The sequence below is a fragment of the Columba livia genome, chromosome 1, assembly GCF_036013475.1.
Source record: "Columba livia isolate bColLiv1 breed racing homer chromosome 1, bColLiv1.pat.W.v2, whole genome shotgun sequence".
Taxonomy (NCBI): Eukaryota; Metazoa; Chordata; class Aves; order Columbiformes; family Columbidae; genus Columba; species Columba livia.
Window position 1 is genome coordinate 135387486 of NC_088602.1, and position 19550 is coordinate 135407035.

Sequence of the window (19550 nt, forward strand, 5' to 3'; positions counted from 1 at the left end):
TGCTTGGTAGATCCATATTTTTTAGATAAAATGAGCAATATGTAGTTAAGTGCACCAAACCTTTGTTTTTTTTTAAACAGGGTTGTAAGCTTAAATAAAATTTATCTTGAAGCTGTGTAAAGCTGATCTTTTAAATGATGGCACAAGTGCTGACACAGCACTATGGGGATTCTGTCACTGACAAATTTAGAAATAAAGACTTGATAGACCGTAACATATCATTTACTCTGAACTTCTTATATATGTTGCTATATTAGCATAAGGCTCTGGTATAAATGCTATATGTAGGTTTAAAATAAGTCAAGGAATTTATCACCACTTGCTCAGCAAAATATCCATGAGAGGCTTTCTCCAAAACAGCTACTACAGTTCAAAAAAAACAAGCTGCACATATGGGTGAAATGATGGTGATTTCAGCTCATCACTTAAGAAATCGGAGAGACGAGGAGCCTACATGCAGCAACCCGAGTTTGGCTAATGAGCGGTAGCTTGTTACGGCCCAGTGACTTGATTGCTAGTGTTGGTGTGTCATAAAGTACACATAGAGGAAGACCTATGGACTGGTGTGCAGTATGGAAAATGGCAGGGCAAGCCGCTGTCAGCTGAAACCAGAATAAGTTTGTTATGTGAACACTGCCCAGAGTACAGATACCCTTCCTTTCCTGTTTAGCGAGTTAAATAAACCAAGGCAATTCAAGTGGACAGTGCTCAGCTGGGAGCTATGGCAAGTTAACCCATCCCCACAGCAGCTGCCGGGACATCTTCCTCACATTGGTGAGTCCCATTTTATTAAAACATTTTTTCCACTCCCGTTATTCCTCCACCAGTTCGGTTCCTTTGGGTTTAAGACGGCCTCACAGATGGAAGCCCACCCACAGCGGGCCGCGGGTTCCACCTGCCTCGGACCGAGAAGCGGTTTCGTTAAGATCCGCTTAGAATTTTTTGCACTCCTCCCCCCAACCCCCGCCCCCAAAGCCATGAGCTAAAGCAGCTTCTGTCTTTAAGCTGCATATCCGCCGTGCTCATCTACACCCGCTCCCCAATCCCCGAGGGCAGGCGGGGGGTTGCCCCGAACCACGGGGCCTCCATCCCGGGAGACAGCCCCGCGCTGCCGTGGGCGCTCCGCGGGGCCGGGGCGAGGGGCGGCTGGGGCGGGTACCGGGGCCGCGCCGCTGGGCAGGAGGGTGGCGCGTCTCTCCCCGCTGCCCGGGGCTGTGTGGCTGCGCCGGCCGCCGAGCATGACGGCACTGCAGCTGGCTCCGGCCCCCGGCTGGCCCGCGGGAAGGGGCCCAGTTTGGTTCCGCAGCGCTGGCACCTCGGCGTGCACCCCAATACACCCCGATAGCTGCGGCTGCGGGAGATGTGGGTAACAGAGCGCTTGTCTGCTGGAGGCTGGCCTGGGAAAATTGGTGATATGTAGTACCTGGGGATAACTGAGAATAGTCGGGCTGTGAGTTGTTGCATTCTCTTACAGGTCCTAACATACCCTGAACCATTCCCTTGTTCCCTTTCCTTTTCCTTTCTTCTTTCCTTTTTTCTGTACTCCTTTGGTAAATGTAAAAGCCCAGATTAACAACAACAACAAAAAAATCAATCATATCAGAGTAGGACGTGTTCTGACGTTTTAGAGCGTTTCATTTTTTTTTCTTAATCCTTTTAAACCTGCATTTCAAAACATCTCCGCTTGTCATGTAGAGGAATGAAAGTGCTTCCTTCAGAAACGGCACAATGAAGCATGCTGGTTGTTTCCATATTTGTTTACCTTGCCTTTTTTTTTCCTTTTTTTTTTTTCCCCTTCCTGTTAGACAATTTGGTAGAAATTACAGAGCTGAATAACAATAAACCACATTTTCATGTTTTGGTAAAGAAAATGCTGAGCATAAATATTAATACTACTCATTTCTGAAATTATAGATATTTTCAGAAACACCACATGACAGTGCTATTTTAGGTGATGATTAGGAGAGTTAAAGAGTTTATCTTTTTTAATGAAACATAGACATGTAGCAGAACTCAGAACCTTTCAGTCCACAATATTTTTTTTTTCTTTTGCAAGCATCATACTTTAATATGTGAAAGGAAAGGGAAAAAGGCAAAAAAATTAAATGCAAGTAAAACATTTGGAGTGCTCTGGAGGACTCTTGACTCACCACAGTCATAAGGTAAGAAACATCAGAGAAAAAGGAACAAGCTGGGTTTGCCAAGATTTTGATGAGTCCAGCTAGTGTTTGGCCTTAGCCATCCCCATATTATACATACTCAGCTCACTGTAATCCCTTTCAGAGCATGAAAACAATTTTGACTGCAATCCATTGGAAACCATTTGCTCTCTAGTGATCAAGATGCAACACCTGGATTCTGCAAGGTCTGAGCAAATTCTGTCCCAAGGGCCTCCAGCTCAGGTACCTAATGACTGAACAGCCATTCTCAAAAGCACCCTGCGCTACCACGTGTCCTGTGATGCACCGCCAAGTTCTGGATACTTGCTATTTGTGGCCTTGAATTGGAGGGTTCAAGTGAAACTATCATTATGGAAAATTTGAACCCTTGTATATCTTGGTCCAATAGCACTGAAAGAAAATTAGCAAACAAACCAGCCAACTGCATGTAGACTCTCTCGGGACTTCGTTCTAAATAAACATATGCAATGTATTTTGCAGGCAAAAAAATGTTAACTGTTAAATAAGGGCTATTGTACTGAAAATAATATTCCTGGTATGAATATCAAATTCATTTTGAATTTTATTTCAAGTTTTAAAAAATCCGTTTCAAAATAAACATATCTGTGTGATCAAAAAGTGGGATTTGTTCTGTATTTTAAACAGAGGAGTCTGAAGGGATCTAGGGTAAAGTAAAATATCTGAGTGCACTTGTCTTTTCTGCTGAAGATGATTGAAGGTGTGCAAAATTATCCAAGATTAATTCAAAAGAATTCAAAAGCTGAAGCTCCCCAAGCCTGCCAAAAGTTAGACTGCCTTGTCTAAATCAATTACTTCAGAAAAAGCATCTGATAATAGTCTGTGCACTGTAACACAGCCTCTTGGAATCTTACTACTCCAGTGAGGGAAAAATGAAAATAAAAGCAAGCAAAAGAAATCCTAGGGGACTGTAGCTTCAGGAGGCAAAAAATTGGTGTTTTTTGCTTGCCTGTCTCTTTCCAGTTTCCTGCCCCCTTCAGCATATGAGGAAGACAAGAAGAGTTTGTGCACTTTGGAAACTCGATAGGAGGCAGCAGCTGATCTTCCCATCACCAGCCTAAAAATAATCCACTCCAGGGCTTGGAGCAGCTTCACTAAGTGGAGGAAAATCCTGCCATCGGGATGATATTGATCACATAGCACAACCGAGTGACAGTTTGGGTTGGTATTTTGTTTTTGTGTTTACAAAGGTAAGCTACGGAGTTTGATCTAACATTCAGCAACCAAACGGAGCATGCGATGACCCTCCCCCATTATCTCCCACTAACCACCTCCTCCTCCTTCCCTTTATATCTGTGGGACAGGGCTGCGCCTTGCTCTTTCCTGGGATTACAACCCCAATCTCTTTTCCTTTTCCATTCGCAGGCATTCTCAGCCTTTACCGTCCCCTCCTGCTGATGTTTTCTTTGCTGCCGTTCACAGGGTTACGTTTCTTTTTTTAAACTGTCCTGCACTGGCATGTGAAGTCAAAGGTTTTACAGCAGGCAGCATTGCACGCTGACATTGGGAATTGCATTGTGTTAAGAAGCTTACCAAAATAGCGAAAGGCGGTGTGTTAGATGTGTGCGAGACCAGTGCAGATGTTTGTGTGAAATACTTTTCAGTGCTAGTAGCTTCTTTAGCACATCTGCTGTTGTGATTTTTCTCTGTCTTTGGAGCATGATCTGAAAACCTACCCAAGTCAATGAGATTCTTTGCATTGATTTCAGTAGTGTTTGGATCAGGCTGCTGGTATATGCCAGAGAGTGATGTGAACACTGACAAGTATCAGAGGTAATTCATCATCTAAAGGCCCAAGGTAACTGAGACAGTGCTTAGTGGGAAAGCAGGGTCTACCTAGGATAGATGGTCACAGCTGAAATAGGAGTAAAAAGGAAAATTATATTTTGTACAGGATCATTTTTGATAAAATAGGCTTTAAAGGGGCAGCACTTTTTGCCATTACCTTAGCAGAACTCTTTGCAAGTAGCATGGACTATACATCATATATGTTGTGTTAGGTCCAGTGCTTTTAAGAACGTAAGAACAAACCAGTAGGTTTATACCTAGGAAGGAAAAAGATTCAGAACATTAACCTGAAATCTGTGGCAAAACTCAGAGTCAGGCCTTCCATTGTTCTTATCCAAACCTAAAAGTTAATAAATTGTCCTTAGTTAAATTTTTTCTCTGTGAAATTCAAGAAGGAAAGACAAATTCTTGCTTTTGTAATGGTTTAATTATTCAGAAGATAAGAACTAATTGCTTTTGTAAAATGCTGACTATTTTCTCCATCCTGCATCTGTATGCATATACACATCTATAGATGTGTGTATATACATGTATATATGCAGATGTGGGCATTACATTATATGTAAGACAAAAAAAATCTGAACCAAGACCCAAGTATGCTTTGGAAACTGATATATTTTAATAAGGAAGTGTAGCTATTGATTTTTTTTTTTTTTTTTTAATATAGGCAATAGTACTACTGAAATAAATGTTTTTCAGAATATTATTTCACCCAAACAAAGTCCACCTGAGGACTGTATTTATACTCATTTCTTTGTAGTCATAAGTATCTTGCAGAGCATGCTGAACAGAGTGATAATCCAGGTAAGATAAAGGTCTTGAATATGAAGACTTTAAAATTCACTTTGAAAGACCCTAAAGTAATTAAAATGTCTTTAACTAGAATCGTTAGAGTTTTGCACTTGGTGAGGATGTTCTCATCATTTTAATGGAAATCTAAATGATCTACTATTTTCCCATTGTCTTCATCACAATTGTTTATGGAAACTGTATCTCAGGAACTGGCTTGGTGCCCTGAGAATCCCCATTTATGCTTGTTAAAATGAGATTTGTAAGTGTTTAGGTTCAATGCTGCATCGTATTGATTTCTGTTTATTATATGATGACAATGTCAGTACACCTTAACACAAAACCAGAAAGTCTCAACTTTGCCAGTGCTGGGGATTTTAGGATGAAAATTTAAATGCTTAAAGGGCATAAGGTTTTTTAGCTATTTCATTACAAGATGAACTGCTTTTCAGATAGTTCACATGCTCATTAAAGTAAACCAACAGGGAATCAGATTCCCAAATGATGTAAAGGGGAGCTGAAACTTGCCTTCCAGTGGCACCATCATGGGCCCATCCTCCTGACTGTTCTTTCCATTCCCCTCATCTCTGGAATGTTCCTTGTGGCTTTAGCTTGTAGCTGACTACTCAGCAAGGTCCATTTTCAAAAGGGTAAAGAAAAAATGTCTGAAAATTTCTGAGCAGTTCTAGAGTTTGTAAAGACTGAAATTAAAGTGAGTGATTTGTCAATAATGTTGAAGGACAAAGGCCTTCCTGCCTGCAAGTGTTAAAATGAAAAATTGCATGGTATTTGGTACCCCTATAGGGGTGCTGAGTGTAGCTGGTACCCTCAGATAGCATGTGCTTGTTATTGGAAGATCTTACCACATCACTGCATTTCCTCTGACTGAATTTCCCCTGATAGGTTACACCTAGTATGCTTGTCAACATTATTATAAAGCATAACAGTAAGTTAGCAAATAAGTAGCAAAGCAAATATATGATCCTGTACTCACCTTGGTCTAATCACCCCAGCATAATTTGGTGGCCTACTATATTCAACAGAAAGGCAAATTATCTCTGGGAAAGCCATTTTGTGTAACTACTGTGAATAATGTTGTTGTCTTAAATGAGTATATAAAGATCTCAAGAGTTATTCTGAAAGGCTGCTACTACCTGATGAGAAATAGTGTTCACTAACTTCAGATGAGCAATGAATTTTCAAACAATTTGCTACTCTTTCATCTGTTCGCTCTTGAATATTCATGTTTGGGTTATGCATCTTATCATTTTAGTATGGCAGTTGGGCTGTTCCCGATTTTGCAGACATTGCTCTTCGCCAGACAAAGACATCTGCCTGCAAAGAAGCCTTCGGCTCCAAAGATTCCAAACTGAATATGAGTATAGAGAAACACTCTTGGCAATCTGTATGAGAAGAAGAGGCTTTCCAGTGCTTTCCAGTGCTTTCCACTGCTTTCCAGTGAATATCCCTTCCAAATAGATAAAGATTTGCTAAGAAACTAGTGAGCATTTATCTGCTGTTATTTCCTATGGCTCGTGGGTCCTTGAGCTAGTCCTGAATGAGCTAACTTTGCGATTGAAGTATGGCAGCTGCTCAGCCCCAACCTCACACGTGCTGTGAGCAGGTCTTGTGGGAACCGCACCCGTGGTGAAATAAGACCATTAAGTCTGAGACTGCAACTAGTATTTATGTGGCTCTCCACTAGACTCTGTAGCCTACAGTGGAGCAGGCAGCTGCCTAGAGCAGCAGACTGCTGGGATGATAAAAGCGCCTGTCTTTGCTGTTTAATTCACCCATGTGAATTAATCCAGGAAACCCAGCTTTGTGCTGCTGCCGGTGTTGCCAAAGAAGGCGTGTTGGCAGGTGTAAGACGGCAACCGCTTGTACGGATTGCAATAACCTTCTGAGTTACAGCATTCACTGCTTTTATCTCTTCCATTCAATTCTACTTGCGTGGCTCTGCAGCACAGTTTTTCCTATTTGATCACTCCCTGTGTGCTTACTGTGGCCTAAAAAATCTGTCTCCTCATCTTTGGTAAAGAGAAAATCACCTTTGGCTGCACTGCAGGAAACCTTGAGTCAGCTCTGTACTCTGATTTGCTTATCATTACTGCAAAGATCTTCATCCTGACTATTCATTACAGGGTTTGACTGTTGTCCTGTCTGGTCAATATTTTGTCTTTGGCAATGATCAATAATTGGTGCTTTGGAAAAATATAAAAAGTCTTCAGTGTATTTAATTACATACTAGCACAATGCTCAGCACTGGGTGAAACAAACAGCACTTCCTCACACAGGCAAGATGTCTCTATGCACCTTTGCACATCTAGTTCTGATGGAAGCCCAGCATTGCCTTACTAGAAGGGTTAAAGCAAATGGAAGAATAGTTTAATTACTATTAAGAGATCCAGATTTCATCAGTGATTGGTCAAAAAAGTGTTCAATCTTCCTTTCTAAATCCAGCTGCAGTTTTTGGAGAGTTACAGGAGTAGCCACAACTGCAATTCTTCATTTTTTTTCTATATTTGGTGTTCTTCCATTTCACATTTTCATTTCATGAAATGAAATCTTATAGTATAACAGAAGAGGAGTGAATAGTGCCTTTTCACTCTGCCTTTCATTGGTTATCGACAGTCAAGGTCTTCCAAACTGTCTTCATTTCCAGGCTCAGATTTTTGAATGAAAATTTTCAAAACTGGGACTCATTAAAAGTCACTACAGCTGAAATCTTTTAAAACTCTTTAAAATGTTTAGAATTATTAAAGGTATCTTTAACATTAACTCCCAGTACTGAAATATTGTTTGAAAATGCAACTTGAACTCTCAAATTAATCTGAATCTTCTGAACATACTACTTGCACTGTTTGCAGCTCTAAGAATGTGTACATTTGTAGCTATGCTGAACTTTGCAAACATCAGATCTAAGTGTGGACACAAAAAAAATAGCTGTTATTTTTCAGTTTTTCCTCCAAAGAAATCTGAAGGTTACACTGTTTCCTTCGATGAGGAATTGCATCTGGAAACCTGTCGTGGTCTGACTCCTGTTAACTTTGGTGAAGCTGCACAAGCGTCATTGTCCTGGTTTTGTTAAAAACAAGACCAGTTCTCTAGAGCTGTCTAGAGAAATCAAGGACTTGTTCTTCTGCCTTAGGGGCTTTTCTTTCTGTCCTTCTTTCAAAACAGCTTCTTAAACCTTGAGGCCAATGAAAATGAGCTTCTGGAGGCATGCCCTGACACAACAGAAAGTAGCGGCTAATTTCTGCTTCAAACCAAATGGGAATCTCACTCGCGTTGACTGTAGATGCAATGTATCCTAAGTATCCTCCCTTACATGCCAGTAAAACTTCATCCAATGTATTTCTACTATCTGTGAAACTTGAGCAAAGAAGTAGAAACTGCATGAAATGCTTTATGCCTAGGTTGATGGGCCTGTGCATTAGTACAACTCCAGAGCCCGCCGTGTACGCAAGTTTTCCGAAGATCAGAGCAAGGTCCGGTGGTTTGAGTCGCATGGGCAAAGCTGGGGAGGGTGTATCAGATCTGCCTTCTGCATCAGAAATGGGCAGGAAGGGAATGACGGAGTGGTTTCTGGCTGCCTGTGAGGCACTCAGGAGATAAAATTATTTCTTAGAGCTCCAATGTTACACTCTTGAAGATACAGAGAACTACTAGCAGCCTGTTTGTGTAAATGCCAGAAAACACCTATGGAAGTTGGTATCCATTAACAGATGCACAACAAGAGCCCCCCACTTCCAGTCACGGTTCATTTCTAGCGGAGTGGTAATGGACAAATGGGTGGAAGGAAGGAAGGAAGGGAGCAAGGAAGGATCACTGGACTATTAATGCTTCTACAGTTCTTATCTCCTCTGCTCCCTATTAGCGTCACACTGTACTAGATGTGTGTCCTGAAGTGGATGCTGCTCAAAAGGGAAATTTGGGAAGTCGTACCTGGTCACTGTTGTATGAGGCCAAATAATAAGCTGCATTGGGTCAACACACCATCCTGGCACTAAGCAGAATGTGCTGATTAATTGCAAAGTGTTTTATGATCTAGAAACTTGGGAAATTATTGTTACCTTGGGAAATTATTATTACCTTACCTCATTTAAATGCTAATGCAATTTTTTTTATTTTCTATGGGTTTTGTTTTTTGTTTTTCCTCTTCTTTTTTTTTTTTTTTTTACAAGCTAGCGAACCTAGGCACTTTAATTTTCTTTCTCATTTGTAAGAAGACAATCAAATTCTACCTCTTTTTTGAAGTGAACCTCTAACAAAAGCATTGTGAATAGACTGCTTATACCTACTGTTGAAAGCTATCATCAGTATGATTGGCACTGTCTCTATACATCAGTATAAACAATAGGACCAGATTCTTTCCTCAGCCCTGCCAATGTGAAAAAGACAGTTGGTGTTAAGAGGGTGCTATCACAAAATCAGGCGCAGCACAGATTCTTGTGAAGACTCAGATGTGATTCTTGAAAGATGCATCTTTCTTGAGAACTTTTAGGCACCATTGTTTGAGGTGTAATATGAAACCTCTACAAACTGATGGTAGGTCCCAGATAGCAGATAGCACTCTTCATGCAGTTAATAGTACTTTCTTCCATAGGAATATCTAATGCTTATATTCCATCTCCCTTCCAAAAAAATGGAAAAAAACCCCAACAATTCCTTTATTTCTCTTGGACATGGTTTTAGTCCTTTCTCCCAGATTTATTTTTGACTAGAAGCCAAAAGCTACACTGGAAGTCAATGATTCAGTGCTCATATGAACCCAGGATCTTCCTGCCTTTCAGTACCAATCCAAGCATTAGACCACAATAGTGTCTTAATACGGTCTCAGAAAAGAGTTCTCTTTGTGGGAAAGGGAGGAAAATTCCCAGCAGAACTCCCTTTGACTTCTGACCTTTGATAAATATGAGGAAACAACACTTCTGATTTTCAAGAGATTATCATTACCATTACGTTTCTCTTAAAGGAGGCATGTCAAGCTTTTAAAAATTAAAACCAAGCAATCTCTGTGTATTTTTTTTTAAGTTCCATATTTGCTTTGCTAAGAACTACTCAATCTATTAGACAGAATTCATATTAACATAATGTGGGTTTTTTTGTGTTATTAGTCATATACATTAATGAATATTATTATATAAAAATAAAATTATAGAATGATAGTGGTCGTATCACTCTAATCATTATAGACAAATGGTCAAGCTCTCCATCAAATTGTGTTCTACTGAAGGTTGAGTGGGTTGCTCATCAGCTTTTGCACCACAGTAAGTATATGCATGCGTTTTTGCAGTATGTCGTCCACCATATGACTCTGAGTTATGCTTAACTTCTGGCAAATCTCAGACCATAAATTGCAGATATGTTCAGAGAAGGGACTGCGTTTATCAAATTCTTTTCAATGAAACGCTTTTACAAATTTCACTGATGTATTTCAGTATGGATTATGCTTTTCAGATCCAGCTAAAGTTAGTTAAAAGCAAAAGGGGGTTTTAGCAGAGGTTCAAAGTGCCTCTTTGAACTTTCTATTCTTTTGAAGATCTGTGTCTCTAAGGGAGTACTTGAGTAGTTTGTGCTTACCTTGTTTAAACCATGAGGCTCACAGAATTAATCTGAAATATTTGAGGAAAGAAGGAAAGCCCTTTTCTCCCTATTCAGCTAACTTTTTTAAAACTGTGTTCATGCAGTTTTGCATGTCTATATTGTTCCACAAAACTCATTAGTGACAATGTTCTTGCAGAAAAATGCATTCACCAAAATATACATATACTTTTCTGAATTAAATATATTATTTCCATTCTAGTATGTATAATTTGGAAAAAAAGAGGTGAACAAATGAATTTACAGTCTATTCTACAGCATTATGTCTCTGTGTAGAAGTCTCAGGCAAAGAAAACATCAAGGAAATGTTTTGGTTGCAGTCTTCTTTCATCTTATAAAGAAGAACAAATGAATTGATAAACTGTGCACAGGTTGACAAAAGCCAGAGGCTGGCCATAACTCTGTGTCATACCATGCCCCACACCCAGCAAGCACGAACACATGAGCTTATCTTGGTGTACAAAGATAATCTCATAAGAAATCATGGAAGTCAGAGAACTGCCTTGATAAGGCTAAGCACATGCATAAGGATTTGCAGGATCAAGCTTAAATGCTGATTTACTGCCTATGCAATCTTCAACAGAACCTACTTTGATTAATAGTTTGGCAGTTATCTGTAATGACTCGTGTATGTGACCATTGTTCTATGGGACAATGAAGAAATACAATACCAGTGAACACAAAGCTGCCAAATAAAAATATCAAAGGTTCAGAGCTTGCACTGAGGATGTAGTACAACAACTCATATGAAAGGAGATGTTGCACAGAGAGTGTCGGTTCATCAAAGAAGCAGTAACACACAGTCATCAGCTTATGTGCATTTGAGGTTTTTTATGATAAATTGAAATAATTTTTTTCAAAACTTTCTTGTTCTTTCTCTATATTCTTGTAGAGCATTTGAAGCATAACATTTGTGCATGCAGAAAACGCTAGAAGGCGTAGCATAGTGTTTTAAAAAATAGTACATATAATAAATAGTAAATATAAATAAATATAAACAATATTAACTAAATATGAATAATATTAATTCAATATAAACACAGCCTTCATTGTAATATGCTTATACTTGACGGACCCCAAAAGGGTTTTCAAAATACAACTGAATTATTCTCTGTGTTATTCAGTGTGTGTCTTCTGTATCTGTTTTATTTATTTTGTGTTTAGCTAAAGGGGATGCTAGCAGTCTTGGTAGTCAGCTGATCTCTCTTTTTTGTAGTTGTCAGACCTTCTGGAAGCAATGAGGCTCGCGTTTTGTGGTAACGACAATGCTTCAGCCTATAACATCAGTGCTGGTGTCTTAAGAAACGTCTGCTTTGTGGATGCCCTGAACTTGGTCCCCCATGTCTTCTTGCTATTTATCACCTTCCCAATTTTGTTCATTGGTGAGTTATTCAATGGAGTTGTGCAATCCTACGAACATTTGAGCATGCATTTATACTCAGTCATGCTTATATGTGCTTGGAGGCCTGTGGTGCAAACCATTAGATGCTTTGTATTTATTAATTTTAAGAAAGAAGATACAGAATGTTTTGACCCAGAGGATGCGATGCCGACCCACTTGAAATGCTGGGAATTATAGATATAAATCTGAACTAAGCAGCATGAAAAAATGTATGAGAACCAAAGAAATCAGATTCAAATGCTTTGAAACTGCTCTCTGGAGAAATTTTCTTCAGATTTGAAATTAGCAATTTGCAACCTTTGCTATTATTAGATATTAGAAGACTTAGGGCGATGTGTCTGAATTCCCTTCAAGTTATCTGAATTTCAGAGAATATCCAAAATGTGCAGCTTGGATCTAAGCCTAGGAGAAGTGTAGGACACTTTTAAAACAGAATAATTACTTATTTTGGTAAATAAGTAGAGTAAAAGAGATAATCTTTCTTCTACAGGAATGAAAATAAGAAATGATAAATTAATCTTGAAGAATTTAGGATAGTGGAGTGGCTCTAACTCACACATTCTTGCAAAAAGTAATGTGTAAACTAGTAGTGTAATGGTAATTTTTCTCTATAGTTGTCTCTTTATCCCAGTTATTTGAAGTGATGAAATAAATACATTTTAATACTTTTTCAGAGGTGTCAAACAGTGGCATTCTAACTGATCATAGAAGATACACTTGAATAGCTGTCAAAAGGCAATAAGTGTTCATAAAAATAAATATTCTTTCAACAACTGCGTGAGAAATGGCATGTCAACTCTTCCATGTTACCTTCCTGGTGCGTGTATACGCAGTAGTACATCCCTTCCATGATGAAGATTTGAATTTGGGATGTTAGTTGAACTAGAGATTTAAGGATTTCCATTATGCAAAAAGAGTCTGAAGTGATTTAATAATAGGCTACAGGAACCTGTGGGCTATGACACTCAGTACCTATCAATCAAAGGTATAAAAAGATCCAGCGACTGAAAACTAGTTAAATAATTAAGAAAGGGAATACCGAACAGGTTCTAACAAAAGAATAACTAAAGACTGGGAAAAACTCAAGGGTTATGGAGAACTCTATCCGACAGTGCTAGGTCTTTATGTCAGTGCTGGTTCTTTCTTCAAGATGAGATGCAAGTCATCCTTGAATTACAGGGCTTTCTGCAGAAGTGCTTGATGGAAACTCAATGCAAGGTCTGATGGCAGAGATTATCTTTTACAACATTCTGTGTTATGCATGAAGTGGTAGCAGGCTGCTTTAATATTTTTACAGGTATTAGCCAATTAATTTTGAAATAGCATTGCAGCCACTGAAAATTCCCTCTATTTTTTAACAATCTTATGAAAAAAACATAATAGCTTAAGTTGTATGATATATCTGTAAGTATGTAATTCTTTGTTTTCTGTTTTGTGCCTTGATTATCAGGACAAAAAGCTGTTGAACAGAGCATTAAAACCCAACTGGAGTCCACGGTGTTGACTGACTCCAAAATCAAAAATTGATGATGAACCGTGTTTGTGCATATGTATGGGCAAAGAGGAAATAAAAATGAAAAGAAGCTTGGAAGAGACAAAGACAGGAGCAAGGCCAGAGAATGCCACCCTAGATTAGAAAAATATCAGGATATTATAGATAATTAGTGAGATAAATATGGAGAAGAGAGAATATATTGTTCCTGTAGTATTTTGCATATTAAACAAGGTCAAAATGGTGAAATCTTGACAGTTTCCAAGAATGAATAAACCTAGGCTCTGGTCTATGTGTCACCTGATAACCCTCTAGCCATGATGAGATGCTGCATCCTTGCATATCAAAAGCATATCCTGGATTTTGAACTCAGTTCTGCAGTTCCTGAAAGAAACAGGTGCAATGCTCAGTGCCCTAGTTCGACAGCTTCGGCTTTGGTTTTGGTTTCTTTTGTTTTGTTTCCTTACTTCCCCAAAATGTGCTGATCTTGGGATTCTCTTTGGGCTTCAGGAAGCCTGTTAATGAACTCCAGGAGCTGCTTACAGTAAGAGGGACATGTACAGCCATTTGGGCTGACTGATTCAGGACAGCCCTGTACCAGGATGGGAAGGGACAGAGGACAAGGAAACATGCAGGACAATACTTGCCATCATGACAGGCTAACCTCTGACCACTCCTCAGCTCCCCCCAACACTGCACCCCCACCAGCTGCTTGGTGTCCCACTTCTTGCCAGGTTGCTGGCTTCAGCTCGAATAGGTGCCATCTGAGGCGGCTATGGGAAAATGGGCTTCGGCATTAGTTTGTTGGTTAAATCAACTGAGTCCTGGTGCTGTGCTGGGAGCTTTTTTATGCCAGGAATGCACGAGGCAGGGAGGCTGGGCTGTGCCTGAGGAGCGGAGACTGGGAAATCTCCGCTCAGCATCCCCTGAGACAGCACTCCCAACCAGGCCTGAGACAGAGATAATAAATATTTGTTTGAACTAAATGTATCTCTTTGAGGTCTTATTGGAGGATGCAGCTTTTATATCAGTTGGAAACTTTGCCAACTCTTGTCTGTGGCTGGGAAAGACATGATGACGCCATCACTTAAGATCTGTCAGTCCTTGTTGTGTGAGGGTGAGACTCTGAAATGTTTCTTTTGGTTGTCTCATTTTTGTTCTTGGCCAGGGACTTCTTCCATTTGATTATGATTGTGGGAAGTCTGTTGTCACATTGTCTAAAGCATCAGATATAAATTATGGAGGCCACATGGCAATTCAAACACTCCTGGGTCATGTTATTAGTAACAACAACCCCCATCGTCTTATAAGGGTTTTAGGTTGGTTATAAACTATTGTGGCCTATGCGTTAGAATAGGGAATTGGCTGTGTGATAACTTTCCTTTTTCATTACTGTTATTTCCCAGGCTGGGGAAGCCAGAGCTCCAAAGTCCAGATTCACCACAACACCTGGCTGCACTTCCCTGGACACAACCTACGGTGGATCCTGACATTCACCCTCCTGTTCGTACATGTGTGTGAAATAGCAGAGGGCATAGTTTCAGATACGTAAGTGAAGGTGTTTGGTGGATAGCCAAGCTAATTGCATTCATCAATGGATAGTGTTAATGTGTGAGAGACTGGCTAGTAAGGCATAAGGAGTTTTTCCCAAAAAAAAAAGATGGGGCATCATTTCATGAACTGTCTAGATTTTAATGGGATGAAGGTGAAATGCTTGTTCTTGGCACATTGTTATTTTCCTCTCAAGCTAGAGCAGCAAGTGAATATTGACAGAAATTAAAGCATTCACATGGAAAAAGTCTTTTTGTGTCTGGGGAAGTCATATTTGCCTTGTTAAATAGAGTAACAGAACACCTGGAAATACAACAATGGTGAAAAAAAAAGACATCAAATTCATTAACTGATACCTTATTTATTTTCAGACAAATGAACTCTCGCCATCTACATCTCTTTCTACCAGCCATAATGGGATTTGTGGCTGCCACTGTATCCATAGTCTATTACCATAATATCGAAACATCTAACTTTCCAAAGTTACTGTTGGGTAAGTCTAAGTCTGATATTTATGTAGTCTTACAAAATCTAGTAGTTTAGCCAAAGTCAACTTGCATAAATTGCAGATAATGGTGAAATGCATGAGAATATTAAAAGAGCTAGAGATAATTCTCTGCTCTTTGAACTAGTAGCATTGTAGGAGTATTTGCATGTTTTATAAGGTACACATTGAAAACTGTTTTTAAAAATGATAACAAAAGGGAAAGCATAGTATGCCTATTGTATTTCTACCTCAAGCTTTTAGGTATTTTTTAACACTGCTCATTATTTTGAGGCAAAATCTTGTCTTCATTCAAAAGGACTGTTTCAAGGGCCACTTATTTCTCAGCATCCATTGCAGCTGATCCTGAGATTACCCAGTCTAATGAAGGATACCAGCCCTCACTTTTGCCAAAGTGAGGGGAAGAAGGTTTATCTTTGAGAAGCTGCTACCTCGTATTTATGGTATTTATCTCAGCCAGGAAGGAGATGGTTAGAAGAATTTGACTAGATATTGCAGGATAATGTTTCATAGAAGTATATGGTCCCAGTTACCTATAACTCAACAACCTGAACTGGCCATTGACAGATACAAAGCAGGATGCAGGATGTAATTACATCATATTAACTCTTTTTCAAAATGAGCTTACCTGCAATGAACTGTGCTTTTTCAGAGGCAATATATTTGTCAAGTTAAGTGACTTTTACTTCATTTCAATAACAGAGTTCCCCTTCAGATTATCTTCAATGGACTTTTGTATAATAATTGTGTGAAGACCCACCGGTGTGGATCTATTTGAAAGGTGGTAGCCCAGGAAATAATATAGTGACCTGGGAAAATAAAGTGCAAAGCAAATATCTCAAACCCGATTTCCTGTAATCATAATGTGCCAGCCTGCAGGCTGGTGATATAGAGGATCACCATGATTGCATTGAATTAAGCCAGGGAATATTTCTGTTTGAGAGAACTAAAATTTCTGCAGCACTGGTATAGCTATTTTTTTTTTTTAATTATGCATGTGCACTGGTTTTACAGCTCTCTTTCTTTACTGGATAATGGCCTTTGTCACCAAAACAATCAAGCTTGTCAGATACTGCCAGGACGGTGTGCCTTTTTCTCAGCTGCGTTTCTGCATCACTGGAATTATGGTCATTCTCTATGGGCTGCTGATGGCTGTGGAAATCAACGTCATTCGAGTGAGGGTATGTGTTTTCTTTATCAGGATCTGAAAGATATCGATGGTATCCCGAGGATGAAGATGGGTCTTTAGTCCCAGTAACTCTGGCTTTCGTCAAGTTTAGGCCCAACTTTAGTTTATCTGTAAACATCTGGTTAATTGTATAGAGATCAAATGGGACCTGGTATCTCTTTAGAATGTATGTCCTCAGTGTGTCCTCTGGACTTGGTATGTATGTGGGCCTGTGTATATCTATACACACAGAGAGTTAATACATATTTGTATGTATTAGGGCATGTAAGGGTTTGTGTGTGTGTGTAATCTATACGGTATATGCTATGCTAATACAGTTAAACTACATATGTAGTGAATGTGCAAGTTAAACTACATTCTTACACATGGTAATTTAAAATATAATTATATCCCAAGAGTTCTTTTTTGTTGTTGTTCAGATAGAGATAGGTAGTACTGGTAGGCTACAGAGCTGTGTCCACAACCCATCTTGCTCAATTTTTTGCCAGTTATGCTGTGAAAATGGAAATGCTCCTATTTACATGCAAATTTACATTTAAATTCAATGTTTAATTACCTTTAAATGCAAATTTGACACTGTAGTTGTACTATACATATTTTTTTACTAAAAATTGCTGTGTATAAGATAATTCCTGAGCACATGCTGTCTATCTTCTCCTCTCCAGAGGTATGTGTTTTTCATGAACCCTCAGAAAGTAAAGCCACCAGAGGATCTGCAGGACTTGGGGGTGAGGTTTCTGCAGCCATTTGTTAATTTGCTCTCAAAGGCGACTTATTGGTGGATGAATACTCTTATTATATCTGCTCACAAGAAACCTGTGGACCTGAAGGCAATCGGAAAGCTTCCAATTGCAATGAGAGCACTGACAAATTATGTTCGTCTCAAAGAAGCATATGAGGAACAAAAGGTAACCAAAGATGTTCATGTCACTGCTTGGCCTTAGAAACTGTAATGTCACTTGGAAATTTTTGTGCTTCTATGAAACCTTAGTTTTAGGAATTTTTAACTTAGGACTCTTTGTTCCAAGGTGAAACTGGCTTAGGAAGCTCCAATTCAATGGTTACTGTTTGGTTTTAAGTGAATTTACTGCAGGGGAGAGTTGCCAGATTGAGAGCAAACGGAAACTAAAACCATAAGAGACTGATCACTCGCTAGATTTCATTTTAAAAGTGAAGGCTTTGTTTAAATCTTAGCTACTTATGACAGCACCTTAAAGTAGAAGACATTCTGTCCATAGTTTCAGCTGGAAACACTCATCCTCACTTTTTTCTTCAGAAAGATGAGTAGCCAAAACCACACATTGAGAATAACCAAAACACTGGTGTCCTGTCAACAGTGTTTTAGTCACCAATCCAAAACACAGCACCATATGGGCTGCCATGAAGAAAATTAACTCCATCCCAACCAGACCCAGTACAAAAACCATGGCTGGGCAAATTCACTGGGTAGGGCAGGAGAAAGGAGTAGTTTTGCAGAAAGGAGGGAGGATTCAGGAGTCTGACTCTCTGATTTGTACATGCATACCAATTCTCAAGCATAAACAGAGAGAATACAGGCATTCAGAGGCCAGTTTGGAAAACGTAGCACATAGGATGAAAGCATATAAATCCTGCACACACCTACATGCCCCAAGAAACTGAGTCTTTGTGGCATTCTTAATGTCAGGTGTGATGACTGACTGCAAGCATTTGTCTTGTAGCTCATTGACATCTGCAGATGCTGCGTGTGCCTGCACAAATAGGCAACTCAGATGCCAAGAGGCAAGTGTGCTATTGCTCATGTCCACAAACCCAAACATTCAGTGTGTAGCTTTCCTCATCGTGCGTCATGCACATACGAAGACTTTCACAAATGTACCCATGCAGTTGCATACACCTACATTTATAAAGCTGGCTTACAACAGATTTTTTTTGTTTCCATAATTGCTTAAAGTCTTGAGATTACTACAGCCTCTAACACGTTTGTGCTTATATTCAAAATCAGGCTGTAACCCTAAAGTAAACTGATACTTCGTAGATAAAGTTAAAGTAAACCAAAGAGCTGAAACCAATCCAAAGAGCCAGGCAGTGGAAGTTTCTGCAGTTCACTCCCACGGAGAAATGTGTTGGTTTGTGCATGCTTGGGCCAGAAAACAGCCAAAGAATTAGGAAAATTCTTCACATTGAAGTGTGGTCTGCAATCTGGAAGAGATTGTATGTCACTGTCTCTGTTGCCAAGGAGTATTTTTCACTAATCTTCTGCAGCCATCAAGGTGAGCCCCCCAGCATCCCCTGGACTAAGTGGGGTTGCCCTGTCTGTGCCTGGAGACAGCTCATCTCTGTTGTGCTACATGGCTTCTGTTCCTTTCCAAATCCTTCTTATCACACCTTGATGAAAGATGATGAATTTCACCATCAGTATTCTGTATTGTAAAATGCCTTTGAGATAGCTCACAGGATGCTGTCTTGCTGTCTCCTCTGCATGCTATTGAAAGCAGACAAGGCTCTCTACCAAATAAGATAACAAGGGAAATGAGTCAGGTTAAATTTTGATGACCATTTTCTCAAAATCACTGTTTTCCAAATCTCTGCTCCAAGCATATAGGAGCATTAGATAGATGGTCTGAGCTAACTTGTTATGACTGCTCTATTCTACTAAAATAACATATTGCCACTTGCATAACCATGAAGTCTATGAACATTGGATTCAACCTTTGCTTTGTTTTCTTTGATGTCAGTGAACAACTCCTGAAATGCATATTGAGCTATTCACGCAGATTTCCTCTGGGTCCTGCCATATGAAGTTTTGTCCACTGACATGAGACCTAAGCTAACACTTCTGAGTGACAAATCTGAATTTGCTATTCTTTTCTAGGTTTTTTTTTACATTTTGAATTTTTCATCAAGCAATGCTTAGCATTATGAATACATTCACTGCTCAAAATTCTTTAGTTGTAATTTTTTCGAAGCATCAAGTAATTTAATTCTAATATCATTTTCTTCTGAATTTTATAGAACGTTAAAGCCTCTTATCAGTAATTTAATTACAG

At 39.4% G+C, this 19550-nt stretch overlaps 1 protein-coding gene across 16 annotated transcripts in view; it reads left to right on the forward strand.

The window, feature by feature from the left end:
• Positions 1–539: 539 nt before the first annotated feature.
• Positions 540–19550, forward strand: part of ABCC9 (ATP binding cassette subfamily C member 9) — a 77344-nt gene continuing 58333 nt past the window's right edge. For 8 of the 16 annotated variants that reach the window (XM_065031983.1, XM_065031937.1, XM_065031977.1 and 5 more), the window contains exons 1-6: positions 3218–3388; positions 11599–11764; positions 14683–14824; positions 15199–15320; positions 16347–16513; positions 17187–17429. In XM_065031983.1, the coding sequence (XP_064888055.1) occupies positions 11620–11764; positions 14683–14824; positions 15199–15320; positions 16347–16513; positions 17187–17429 (819 nt within the window). In that variant the 5' untranslated portion in view covers positions 3218–3388; positions 11599–11619. Of the gene's footprint in view, positions 775–2283; positions 2403–3161; positions 3389–9973; positions 10049–11598; positions 11765–14682; positions 14825–15198; positions 15321–16346; positions 16514–17186; positions 17430–19550 lie in introns of those variants that run through there. The other 8 variants (XM_065031944.1, XM_065032043.1, XM_065031997.1 and 5 more) reach the window with 6 other exon arrangements.